The sequence below is a fragment of the Helicoverpa zea genome, chromosome 10 (genome assembly GCF_022581195.2).
Source record: "Helicoverpa zea isolate HzStark_Cry1AcR chromosome 10, ilHelZeax1.1, whole genome shotgun sequence".
Classification (NCBI taxonomy): Eukaryota; Metazoa; Arthropoda; class Insecta; order Lepidoptera; family Noctuidae; genus Helicoverpa; species Helicoverpa zea.
Genome location: NC_061461.1, coordinates 8,259,068 through 8,271,227, shown reverse-complemented (window position 1 = coordinate 8,271,227; position 12,160 = coordinate 8,259,068). Strand labels below are relative to the sequence as shown.

General features: G+C 34.1%; 3 protein-coding genes across 5 annotated transcripts; 2 read left to right on the top strand and 1 right to left on the bottom strand.

Moving 5' to 3' along the window:
- The first annotated feature begins 3,370 nt into the window (after positions 1 to 3,370).
- LOC124634179 lies at positions 3,371 to 4,385 on the top strand. 3 transcript variants are annotated; one of them, XM_047169622.1, is made up of 5 exons: positions 3,371 to 3,630; positions 3,719 to 3,794; positions 3,926 to 4,021; positions 4,211 to 4,277; positions 4,353 to 4,385. In XM_047169622.1, exons 1-5 carry the CDS (start codon positions 3,400 to 3,402, stop codon positions 4,369 to 4,371), a joined length of 489 nt encoding a protein of 162 aa, XP_047025578.1. In that variant the 5' UTR covers positions 3,371 to 3,399; the 3' UTR covers positions 4,372 to 4,385. The 3 variants fall into 3 exon arrangements, 2 of the variants coding, with proteins under 2 accessions (XP_047025578.1, XP_047025579.1); XM_047169623.1 differs by lacking the exon at positions 4,211 to 4,277; XR_006984829.1 differs by lacking the exon at positions 3,719 to 3,794 and having other exon boundaries at positions 4,211 to 4,385.
- Positions 4,386 to 5,661: 1,276 nt separating this feature from the next.
- On the top strand, positions 5,662 to 8,660 carry LOC124633819. The gene is made up of 5 exons (XM_047169175.1): positions 5,662 to 5,817; positions 6,605 to 6,830; positions 7,669 to 7,820; positions 8,015 to 8,176; positions 8,399 to 8,660. Exons 1-5 carry the CDS (start codon positions 5,733 to 5,735, stop codon positions 8,572 to 8,574), a joined length of 801 nt encoding a protein of 266 aa, XP_047025131.1. The 5' UTR covers positions 5,662 to 5,732; the 3' UTR covers positions 8,575 to 8,660.
- A 614-nt stretch (positions 8,661 to 9,274) lies between these two features.
- On the bottom strand, positions 9,275 to 11,512 carry LOC124633910. The gene is made up of 5 exons (XM_047169281.1): positions 11,404 to 11,512; positions 10,877 to 11,105; positions 10,369 to 10,520; positions 9,888 to 10,046; positions 9,275 to 9,567 (listed from the first exon to the last, which is right to left on the bottom strand). The coding sequence occupies exons 1-5, from the start codon at positions 11,468 to 11,470 to the stop codon at positions 9,392 to 9,394; spliced, it is 783 nt and encodes a 260-aa protein (XP_047025237.1). The 5' UTR covers positions 11,471 to 11,512; the 3' UTR covers positions 9,275 to 9,391.
- Positions 11,513 to 12,160: the final 648 nt, after the last annotated feature.

Here is a 12,160-nt window from a genome sequence, read left to right as displayed (position 1 = left end):
GTACTCCGAGGGCCTGGAGTGGTGTCTATGCTCACTGTTGGAGGAAGGCCGGCGGCGCTCGGGCCACCTCCTCCTGTTGCGTTCCTGGTAGCTGGAGCGAGACGGCCTTCGTGATCTGTTACGGGAACTGCAATAAGAAAACTTATTTTAATTCATATTTCCTTCCGTGTTTAAACTTTATTTCAACCTCAATTACCCTGCAAATTAACATTCATCAACTAAACCAAATGTTAATTAATTTAACTAAAGTATTGACTACATAATGTGGCAGAAAGCAAACACTAGTTAGCGTTGGTATTATCTACTCTGGATTAACAAATGAAGGCAATCGTGCATTGATAATTTAACATAGCTGCATAGGTACGGAGTGTTTGTAAAACTTTTTTATTTGAGCCATCGATAAGGTAGTAATAGGTAAGTACATATAATAAAGCGGAAACGCGGTTTTGTTTGTTTGTACTCTAACGGCTCTGAAACCATAGAAGTGAATTGAATAATTATTTTACTAAGGAACGCTACACTCTTCTCAAATAACATGGGCTATATTTTAACCCGGCACGGTTAGTAATTCCCTCGGACACGGGTGAATCTGCGGGAAAATGGCTAGCTAGCAATATTTGTAAAGGCAACAAGTAAAATTAGTTTAATTTAGAATAATCTAGTACATGTATTTTTTTTCTATTTAGCTACATAGTAGACTGTACATAGTAGAATTCAAAAAAACTCAGAAAAACGCAGTCACTATTTAATATGCTAAAAAATACTTTGTGCCTTTTTGAGAAAAAACCTCACAAAGAAATGCAAAATAAACTTTGTTTAAAAATAAATAAATATCTCCCCAAATTACATTGTTCCATTCGTTTAAGGCTCCAAAATGGCTTTTCTTAAATGCGAGGTTTAGTTAAATCTTTTTTAACACTTTAAAGTGGTGATTCTCCTTTCCATAAAGATTGGCTTTGTGAGATAAGTTTATTCGTTAATAATTAGAGTTATTTACAGAGCTACAGGTGGTCTTTTACTTATTTTTTCTATTGAATTCTACAAGATAATTGAGATGTGCGAGTTCAGTAACGCCTACTTGAAAATATTATAGCAATATCGCGTTGCTTGCTATCATAAAAATATAGGTACCTACCTTGAAAGATACCAATAGGTATACTTACATCATACAACAATATATTGTTAGTATATTTAAAAAAAAACTACTTAAAGTAAATTAATTTGATTTGTTATTTAAAAACATCATAAACATTTCAGTGTGAGTCAGCTTTTATCACATAAAAGAAATGAATAAACACGTAATAAAAACCCACCCAAAACAAAAATGTGAAAGACTGTCAAGTTCGATAATATGGGAATGCTTCGCCTATAAAAGAAGTGAGATCTGAATAAGTACCAAGTTCCATACACATACCTCAGTTAAAAATAGTTACTTTTTAATGATGTTACTTGGCAAGTTTTCATACACCGTTATAAACCTACTAAACGCAATGAATCAAGTATTTAATTTTCTATTAAAACTTGCCAAGTAACATCATTAAAAAGCAACTATTTTTAACTGAGGTACCTATGTGTATGGAACTTGGTACTTATTCAGATCTCACTTCTTTTATAGGCGAAGCATTCCCATATTATCGAACTTGGCAGTCTTTCACATTTTTGTTTTGGGTGGGATTTCATTTATTTTTGTAAGGTTGTTTATTTTTATTTTTTCTTATGATGAAGTTAGTTAAAGAAATGTCTCATTTATACTATCTTTTAGATTTTTTTATATGCACTATGTTTCTTACAAAGAAATGAACTAGATTAAATAAATGGACTAGATTTATCAACTGACTGACATGACATGTTATCATATATTATGTTCGTGGATCAAAGTTACACATTCGTTATTTTCGAAAGTGATTCACACTTGGCCGTTTTCAGATTTTTACTTTACTTTGACTAAATACAAACCTTTGTACCATTCGAAGATATATTATATAAATATAGATAAATTTAGTAGTTTTAGTTCCTTAGGGGTATAAATTTACACCGGGTATAAAACACCTTCATTATTTTGAAACCGACTCACACTTGGCCATTTTCAGATTTTTTCCTTTACCTTGACATAAAGACCTACCTCCATGCCAAATTTCAAGTCAATACGACCATTGGAAGTGGTCTAGGTTTTTGATGAGTGAGTCAGTGAATCAGTCAGTCAGTGAGTGTATAGTAAAAATAGCTATTTTCTGACGTCAATATCTCAAGACCTACAATAGGTATATTAATGAAATTTTGTATTTTAGATAAGTGAGGGGGTGTCTCAACAGATACTAAAAATTTGATATGCATAAATAAAATAGATTTTGAGTTACAGGGGGGTCGAATTTGGGCCGAAATGGTTCGTGTAATATAACCCACGGCCGGTGTGTCGCTTTTTTTGCTCGAACTTGGCGGACACACTGCCGTGTGTCTAGATATTATTCTAGAATAATTTAATTTGTACACAACACGAACAAGTTTGATTGGAAGTTATACAATTGTTTACATTGTTTTTTATCAATTATTATTCATGTTTTACAGTAAATAAAAAGTAGTTGGTACAAACTTGTGTATTAGAACAATTACGTTTAGTACTTATATGGTGGAATGGCGAGATCTACCTAATCTATACATATCTATATTAATAATTTCGTCAAAGGGTACGGTAGACTCGATCGAAACCTTATATGAATAACAAAACATAAAAAAATATTAATTTTGAGTCGACAACATATATCCGCAAAATTCGGATTATGGAGAATTTCGTTAAATTTCAATTGCACTGACAAGCAAACCACAGTCGCCATCTTGGGTAGTTAATAAACGTTGCTTAGATACGCATCGCCAACGTTTATACTTTTCGTCAGTCGTTGACGTTTCGCGAAAATATTGTTTTTGACCATTTTTTGACACTTTTGTATGATATACTTTTTGTTATGTGTTTTTTCTTTAAACCTAATGGTACGTTCACACGCGCGCGTTCAAATCGACATTCAACGGGCACAGTCACGTTCACGAGCGTGTAAACGGTACGCCCGAGCCCGTGAACGCGCCCGTGCCCGTGAACGCCGCGAATCGGTCGAGTGTCGGTTTTTTGGCAAAGTTCAAAGGATGAATGTGCGGGCGCCCGGCGACTGTTTACACGCGCGCGGGCAGTCAGTCTCTCCTGCGCTTTCGTGACGATTAAACGTTCTAAGAAAGTCGCTACGATCGAAGATAACAACATGGCGGAATGGTTAACGTCGTTCATCATTTTGATTATTTTTCCAATAAAAATAAGTTAAGCCAAAGGCTATGACAGCAACAACACCGAGATCCTCGCTGCTCGCCATTCTTGCACTGACTGACACGACGGCGCGCGTGTGAACAGCTTGAATGTCCGCCTGCCCGCGACGGGCTGCACGCCGCGCAGCCCGCCAGGCAGCCCGCCGGGTTGCGCGGCGCGCGTGTGAACGTAGCATAAGATTGGCCGATTGCGATAAAAACCATAGAAAGAAGAATAATAACCATAACCTCAAAGTCGAAGTTTTAGTTCAAATGTCATTTAGTTGTTCAAATGTCATTGTCATTTACTTTGTTTGGATTACACACATCATGCCGAAAATCGTAAGTATTTCATAAAATGTTTCGTTGGTCGTGTCTCTGTCTTCGTTTAGTCTTTTGTTTGATGATACCTATATCATTTTGTTAACAGCCGAATCTCCGTGCATTTGGTAAACATTGTCACAATTGTGGAAAGTGGATGGAGCGAAGGGCTCTTCGTAAAGATGGTGTGTAGTATTTTATAGTAGGTATGTAGGCAGGTTGTGTTTTTAAGTAAATTTTGTTTTGTTTTCTTCTTAAAGTGTGGATTGTGAGCCTTCTGCATTTAAAAATAAAATAAGTACTTATTTACTTCCAGTGACATGCAATTTTTGTAATGGCAAAATATTTGCAAGAGATGGCAAACAAAAGCAAATGTGCAGTCGATGTGTGGAATGCGACAACATTATACTCGGTAAGCGGCTCAATATTTACACACGCATAGCCTGTGTTGAGGTGTCATGAACACATACAGAAACAGAAACGATTTTTTCACCGTTTTTCTCGATAATGAAATGAACCCCTTCATGCGCAAGTTCCACTTGAACTTGGCTGGCTCTTATTATACAATAGACATTATTAATTGTATAATATATTTTTGCAGATAATTTCAATTATTGCGAGTGCTGTGGCTATAAAATGAAAAATAATACTTATTACCAGATAGAGATGTGAGGATATACCTACATACATTCACAATAGTTATTATTATTTGAATATTTATCTAATATATTTTCTCCTTTAAGGTCGATAACGAAGAGTTGAATGTTAGAACTTATGAAAATATGATTTACAACTCATTTCGAGAAGCTGCTCAAGCTCCTTTTTGACGATCAAGAATGGGAAAGATGTTTGAATGAAGCAATTGATTTTAAACTTCCTCGGCAATTATTTCGAGTTCAAAGATTCGATGATGTAAAAATTCAAATTATCAATACCACTGAACAAGGCTTGAAAGGTGATAAATATTTATCGAAAAATGTTATATATAGAGAAATTTTGTGATAATCAACCTCTGATGTATAATAGAGAATATTTTTTTATAAGTACCTTTGCCAAATTCTCGGATAAGTACTCATTGTAAAATTACAATTTACATACTTCCTAATATTATTCTTGATTTAGCCAATTTGGATAAAGAACCACAATTTCATATTTTATTTTTAAAATTAGTAAGTACTTATCTACCTGTCAAAGTAAAGAAAAAGACTGAGTGCTTAAAACAAAGAGGTTTACACAGAGTAAACCTTAAAAATTATATGTTTTGTTAATTTGTGTTAGTTTATTTTGAATGTTAATTTGAAATAAAAATAATTTGTGTAAAAACTTTTGCAGTTTTTATTTATTATATTTATTAAACATAACGAACGAAGCTATACGAATCTATGCCTTGCTTATTCCTTTAATATTCCTTGAGACCCAATGACTACAGAAATTTCTACCTACATTTTGCAACTAGACGTGTATTATGAGTCAAATTTCACCCGAGCGAAGCCGGGTTTTCCACTAGTATGTATAATAAAATGATAGGAAAGTCAAAACTGTACATTGAATATTTTTTTTAAGAATACTTGCGGGGTGATCCATAATCGATTCTGAACCCAAATATGTAGTTTTTGGAATTTTTGTCTATATGTCTGTTTATCTGTTTATCTGTATGTTTGTCCCGGATAAACTCAAAAAGTACTGCATGGATTTAAATCAAATTTTTCATGACTATTACCTGGGGGCCGGTTCAACACATAGGCTATATATTATCACGCTATCACCTACGGGGGTTGAGCAATGAATTATTAAATAAACGCAATTGGAAATTCTATATTGCTCACGCAGACGAAGTCGCAGGCAACAGTTAGTATGAAAATAATAATGAACAGAATATAACTTTTACATGAAACTTCAGGATATAACTGTTAGTTGCAAATGCAATTTTACTGTTGTTTATTTAATTTATATCTAAAATTAGAGCGCACTGTACCATTTACTGGTGATTCTATCAACAATGTATCGACAAAGAATCTCTTTTATAGATCTATGTACAACATAAATTAGTAGTTCACAAATGCCTATCATAAACATGTTTGATACAATCTCCGTTCAGTGTTTTTATATAAACCAAAGATAGAATGCAAAATTACATTAAAATGTTGGTTACAAATTCCGCAGTGTGGTTTACGTTCACATTTTTCGCTTTATGTGAATCCATTGTTGGTTAGTTTCCAACATTCAGTTTTATACTCTGACTGTGTTTTTGACAGTGCATTTTGTACTTTAAAATCCCGATCGAAAATCTTTAGTTATATTATACAGGACAAAATATTAAAGTTAAACAAACCGTATTTCGGAAAGCACGATAAACTGTAGGTCCCGGTTGTCTTTTGAACATCTTTGGCCGTCGTTACGTGTAGTCAGAAGCCAGGTAGTCTGACAACCAGGCTTACATTGGCATATTGGGTTTCCCGGGTAACTGGGTTAAGGAGGTCACATAGTTAGTCGCTGCGTGTAAAACACTTGTACTCAGCTGCATCCGGTTAGACTGGAAGCCGACCCCAAAATACTTGGGAAACGGCTAGGCAGATGATTAATGTTAAACCAACATGGCGTCGTCATGCCATGTAAAAATTGAGGTTATTTCCAACCTTCAAATAAATAACGATTGTATTGTTTCCTCCCCTTATTTATTATGGTTTCCGACGACCGATAACCCTATGAGCTATCTTTCGCTTCTTCCGAATTTTCTTTTATCAATATTTTTTTCCGATGGGTAATATTCTCAACGCGAGGTATCAAGAACAAAGAATATGAAGATTGTATCTTTAAATTAATTCAAATAATCGCTAATTATGATAAGAACTTGCTATAGATAGAATGTTTAAATTATGTGAAGTGATACTTCACTAGTATTAAATGATTGTTCGATTCTCAATAAACACTGGTTTTGGACCTAAGTCTGTTGCTCATGCAAAATGCAATTTTTCATTTTTTTTAATCTTTCCAGTTGAAGACCTCCCAAAATGCCACCTGGACGATTCCGATTGTCTAAGAGACTTATATGAAATGGTGATCAAGGAAATAATCGAGAATGGACTGCCCGAACAAGATATACCACCGATGGAACCTATGATTATAGAAAATGTTACTTTTAATATCCATGAAGTGGCGAACTTAACAATAGTAGAAGGCATGGCGAAAGGAATCAAGGAATGCATTGTTGAAAAATTCAGGTGAGTATTAAGCTAACTTATGATTGCGCTTATGCAGAATTGCACCGAATAAAGAAGGTTTTTTTTATGACGTCATAAAAATGGTCAAAAGTTCAAAAAGTGCTGCAAAGGATCAAACTTTTTTTGAAAAAAAAAGTGAGCAAAAAAAATGCCTTTGAATGACGTCAATTTCTATTCAAACTCGCATTTTTATTGGCAATAGGTATAACTTTTAGTGTAATTTTTGCATTAGGTCAAAAACTGTTTTTGGAAAAAGAAAATGACAATGCACTTTAAATGTTCAATAATTCTTTGATACTTTAAAATATGCATACGAGTGTAAACAAAAAACAAAAAAAATAACTCCAGCATAAAATTATGACAGTTTTTTTCTGCTTATGGACATAGTTATTATGGAAATTGCGTTAGACACGGTAATGTTAAGATCGGCTAAATGGAGTGTGCCTAATAGTTCCCTTGAGTAGTGACCGTGGAATAATAGCTTGTGTGAGTTTGTCAGTTGGTTTGTAGCGCTCATGTTGCGAAACTTTGCTTTAGAGTTAGAGTTATGGATAAAAATTGATCGTTAGATTTTTTGTAAGATATTTTGCCTTTATCATCAGCAAGTGATAGTTTTGAAAGAAACATTAATTTAATTTGAATGTTATTTACTGGATACAGATTGACTTTTGATTTGACGTATATCCGAATAAGAAGTTACATTTTGGATGACTGGTGAATGAGAATGATATTTGACCTCATTCTACATAGTTTATCTTTTATGCATACCTACCAAGAAGTTGTTATTTTAGAAGGATAAAATCATACTATAATGTTATTTAATCGATATTTTTTTCAGTATTAATATAACTGAAGGAATAGGACACCAGGAAAACACATGTGATATTTCAGTAGAGGGGCATTACATAATGGAAGCTTTCAGTCCGTTGTTCAAGAACTTCCTTGGAGAAGAATATATGCACGGCAATGGATATGGAAAATCTGAAACTGGTAAATGATTTCATTTAAATAGAGGGTTCTGTAAATAATGGAGATTTTTTGTATTCAGATATTTTGTTACTTTTTGCTCCTGAATGTACCATTCAAACTTACAATTATTTCGTTAGAGAAATAGGATCGCTGACTAAAAAAAAAGTTAATTAATTTAAATATACGATTAAAAAGTTATTATTTTTTTATTCCAGAAAACATGCATCTGATATTCGATTTCCCCTTTAACGTAATACAGCACGATGACGGGGAGATCTACATAAAATGTATTTACGACCTCATCAAGTACGACTATGAAAATCGAGAGAAAGTGGTGTATGCCGCTGATAATATTGTTGTGGGGGACGAGGATATCAGTAAGTATTAATACAATATCTTTAAAGTTTAGAAATAGGGATCCATTTTTTACATTAACTGTGGTGTTGGTCCACCAACTTCCGGAGTCGGAGCTGCTTTGCGAAAGTTTTTAAAACCGACCAACCGATTTCAGGCAAACCCAGGAATCTAACGGAATTGGGTAGTAGGCTAACATTGGAAATTCTGTAACTAAAATTAATGACAATGCATTTCACTTTCAGGTGAACTCATGCTCGAGATGATGAACGAAAACTGGCGAATCGTAATGTCGACATGTGCTCAGCCATTTATGGACAAATCCGTGGAGTCCTACTTCAAGTTTGTTGGCTATTTCTTTGACAGCGTGCCAGCAAGACACTACATCATTGAGGACTTGTCGCCTTATCTGAAACCCTGAATCACTATTTTGTAAACCATTCCATGAACCCTTTTGGCTTATTTTGTACGGTCCTCTGAAACGTAATTAAATAGTGACTTATTGATTATTCTGTTTTATTTACACTTGGTTTAGAACCTTAGAACTTATGTTTTCAAACTCTTGATCTAGCTAGCCTTTCAACTACGTTGAGGTCGGCTTATAGTGGGTTGTGCATAGAGTCGCCGATATTTTACAAAAAACAATGTGACCTATATGACCTTCGCTGTTTCACATCTAATTCATTCACTATGCGCACATACAATAATGTAAAAGACATGTAAGACAAAAGACCAAGAGAAAAATAACATTTAAACTTGTACTATCTAAGGATATTTCAAAGGTCACATTAACTTACGAAACATAAAAAACGCACGCGTAGACCGTGGAAATAAAATCAAAAAAAATATGTTCGATGACGTACAGTATTATCTACTGAATTGATTAATTATCTGTTTGTTATCTCACAAAATGGTCATGGGCTAGCTCTAGATATTTTATTAATAGGTGCACAAATCTATAATAATATGTATTCTTGCTTCTGCCCACGGAATCACTTGTCTTGCACGCCCTTATAATAAATAATATCAATGCAGTGTTACACCAAAAAGCTTATGAATAAATACCAGTAGGTCTTACTATTAGTGGGTAATCTATTTGCTTTAAGTAAAGAGAGACTTTCTTTAATTTGATATCATTTATTTTACGTTTTTCTTCAAACATTTTAGTGAGTTTTACATTGCTGGATTGAAACTATTAGATTTTATACCCTTTGGATACAGATTGCCGTCAGGACATCTTAGCTCTTAACGTATGATGATAAGTCGTCAGTGATCCATTCTTTAATAGGAACTTTGCTGAAAAACTTATTACAGTTCACATAGAAAACTTCCAGAACCTTATCTAGGATAGGTTTTCCGAAAGACTTGGCGATGAATTCCCAGTTTTCGTTGCCGATGTTCACTGCTACAGAACCTGAATAAAATAATTTAAATATTTTAAATAAAAGAAAATTTTTCACATAAAATGAATACGAATGAATAAAAACCAAAAGGACATATACATAAAACTAGAGTAGCTAAGTAGGTAACAGCCGCACGGGGCAATCGATCATAAGGTAAAGCAGCGATTGGCAAAAGATAAGACAAACGTAGTTAATCTCTAAGTCGACCCTTTTCTCGAAATAGCATAAAATTGGTATAATGTGCTAATAACTCCCTTCGACTAATAACCCACTATAATTCTTTTACAATCAAAGAAAACTACATTCAAAAGTTTATTTAAAGTATACTCACTAATATCCTGTTTTCCAATGAATAAACTGTCACCAGAGAATGTTATTTTATCCAGTACTTCATATGTATATGTGGAGTCTTCAGGATTTACCAGGAAATGGAGGTCACCATCAAGTTTCTTCACTTCATAAGCTAAATCTAATTTCAGTTTTAGTTTCCCTGTAATTAAACAAAAACATTTTTAGCCTACGCATAAGAACTATGTAAATAGGACATTAATATACCACTTATTGGTTGCACACACATTTACATGTTTTATGACAGTCAATCTTAGTAATAGGTTTGCTTTGAATATCAATACCTTTGATTGTTATAATGCAACAGATAATCAAAAGGTATGAAAGTATTTTTTCTCTCTCAAGTAAGTTTAAAATTCCAGCTAGCTATTTTTTTCATGATACGATAGCGTCTTTGTTATTTTACCCAAAAACCTCATTTAACTTTTAATATAAAAAAAATATTTACTATTTCTATTGCTTACCAATGGCGAGACCACCTTTTCCTTGACCATAAACTTTGATACCTCCAATAAGTGCCGAGAGTGTAGGAGTAGCTTCAATCTTGTAATTTCCTTCGACAGCAAATGGTTCACATACCATTTCTACGTAAACGCGCTGTGTTTGTAAGTTGTTGCTGAAAAATTACCAAGATAACAGTCAATGGAAAAACATAGGCCTTGAGCAATGGATGGCAATTGGCTGATATGATGATGATGTTGATTATAGAACAACAAAAGAGTGATAGAACAATCAAGTTTCATTTCTCCCCTTTGGGTGTTAAAATAAAGTTTAAATCTTAAGATAGCCTATCCGCACACTGGAGACTAAACAGTCGGCCGACAGACGGCCCAACAGTTGGTATTTTTTTTTTTAAGAAAATCGTGAATTCAATCGTAGAGTGACGGACATAATCTTTAGTTATTTCCATAAACGAGATTTGTAAATGGGTACTAATGTTATAATATTTTCCATGGTTTGATAACTTCTTACCTGAACCCAGTTAATTGACAGGTCTTAAAACCTTTTCCATAGCCTTCGACCATCGTCGCTTTAATCATACCAAGGACTTCAATTTGTTTATTCTTTATAGCGTAAGGATCTAATATAGGAATATTCATTGCTGGGGCACCATTGTCCGCTAAATCTGCTAATACTGCAGAATATACATCTTTCAGACAATCGTTGTCATTTATGCTGCACTTCTTATTTACCTTTTTAACTGTAAGAGAATGGAAAATTAAACATATATTTAACTAACAATTTGATGAAGTTTTTATTATGTTTTTGGGTTCGATTCCCGATTCGGTCGACATTTTGTGTGATGAGAATGCTTGTTGGCTGTGATCTGGGTGTTACAATATGTATTTATAAAAATGTGTATACCTATATTATGTATCTATATGTAATTTATCAGTTGTGTTAGCACCCTTAACACAAGTTAATTAATAACACGGGGGCTAACCGACCGTGTGTGAAAAGTTGTCCCGACATTTATATTATTTTATAATAACACTTACGTATGGCTGAAGATTCGCAAATCACGAAGATGGCACTGGTCAACAATAAAACTTTGAATTTCCACATTTTAACTTAACTACTGTTTACTTTGGGTGGCACTAAACGAATGTTGGTTTACGGGAACCTCCCCAATTTATATACGTTTTTGGAAATACTTTAAAGAAAAAAGATGAATTATATGAATTTTTAATTAAATAAGTAATTAGAATTTAAGTAGGAAAAAACACCAGGCGAGTCAGAGTTGCGTTCATTGTACCATGAATTCCGTACTCCCATTTTTTATCATATGAGGTAAATTAAATAGATATTATTTAAAGTTTAACGATACAAGATGAACTATTCCTATGTTCCAAGAGTAAAGCGTGGCTCTTCTTGGCAATTTAGATAAAAAATACACTTAGAAGCAGAAAAAAGAAGGCATCATAAAATTAATCCTCATCACTCCGAAAGAGTATCGTGCCCAACAGGCTAGCGGCATTATCACGTTAGATGGAAGTGCTGTTATTTTCGGCAAGATAGAATCATCGGCACGAATCTTGAGTGCTGACCTTCACCTGCGCAGAAGTGATTTAAGCAAAGAACCAATCCCGAGTGACGGCTATGACGCGATGCGCTGCGGGCCAATCACGCTTTAACCTGCCCCCGCGCCTCACTTGATACCACAAAAGGGACCCAATAAATTACTTCTGCGCAGTTGAAGGCCATCGCTCAAGATTTGTGCCGATGATTATACATAGGTTTTTCTTATTGTAGTAA

Bases quoted from the DNA above. Each gene is read 5' to 3' on its own strand.
- LOC124633910 (XM_047169281.1), bottom strand. From the start codon at position 11,470: ATGTGGAAATTCAAAGTTTTATTGTTGACCAGTGCCATCTTCGTGATT. The intron at 11,106-11,403 runs GTAAGTGTTATT...ATTCTCTTACAG, and splicing joins TTGCGAATCTTCAGCCATAC to TTAAAAAGGTAAATAAGAAG. The intron at 10,521-10,876 runs GTAAGAAGTTAT...GTAATTTTTCAG, and splicing joins TGTCAATTAACTGGGTTCAG to CAACAACTTACAAACACAGC.
- LOC124633819 (XM_047169175.1), top strand. From the start codon at position 5,733: ATGCAAAATTACATTAAAATGTTGGTTACAAATTCCGCAGTGTGGTTT. The intron at 5,818-6,604 runs GTTAGTTTCCAA...TAATCTTTCCAG, and splicing joins TTTATGTGAATCCATTGTTG to TTGAAGACCTCCCAAAATGC. The intron at 6,831-7,668 runs GTGAGTATTAAG...TATTTTTTTCAG, and splicing joins TGCATTGTTGAAAAATTCAG to TATTAATATAACTGAAGGAA.
- LOC124634179 (XM_047169622.1), top strand. From the start codon at position 3,400: ATGTCCGCCTGCCCGCGACGGGCTGCACGCCGCGCAGCCCGCCAGGCA. The intron at 3,795-3,925 runs GTGTGTAGTATT...ATTTACTTCCAG, and splicing joins AAGGGCTCTTCGTAAAGATG to TGACATGCAATTTTTGTAAT. The intron at 4,022-4,210 runs GTAAGCGGCTCA...ATATTTTTGCAG, and splicing joins ATGCGACAACATTATACTCG to ATAATTTCAATTATTGCGAG.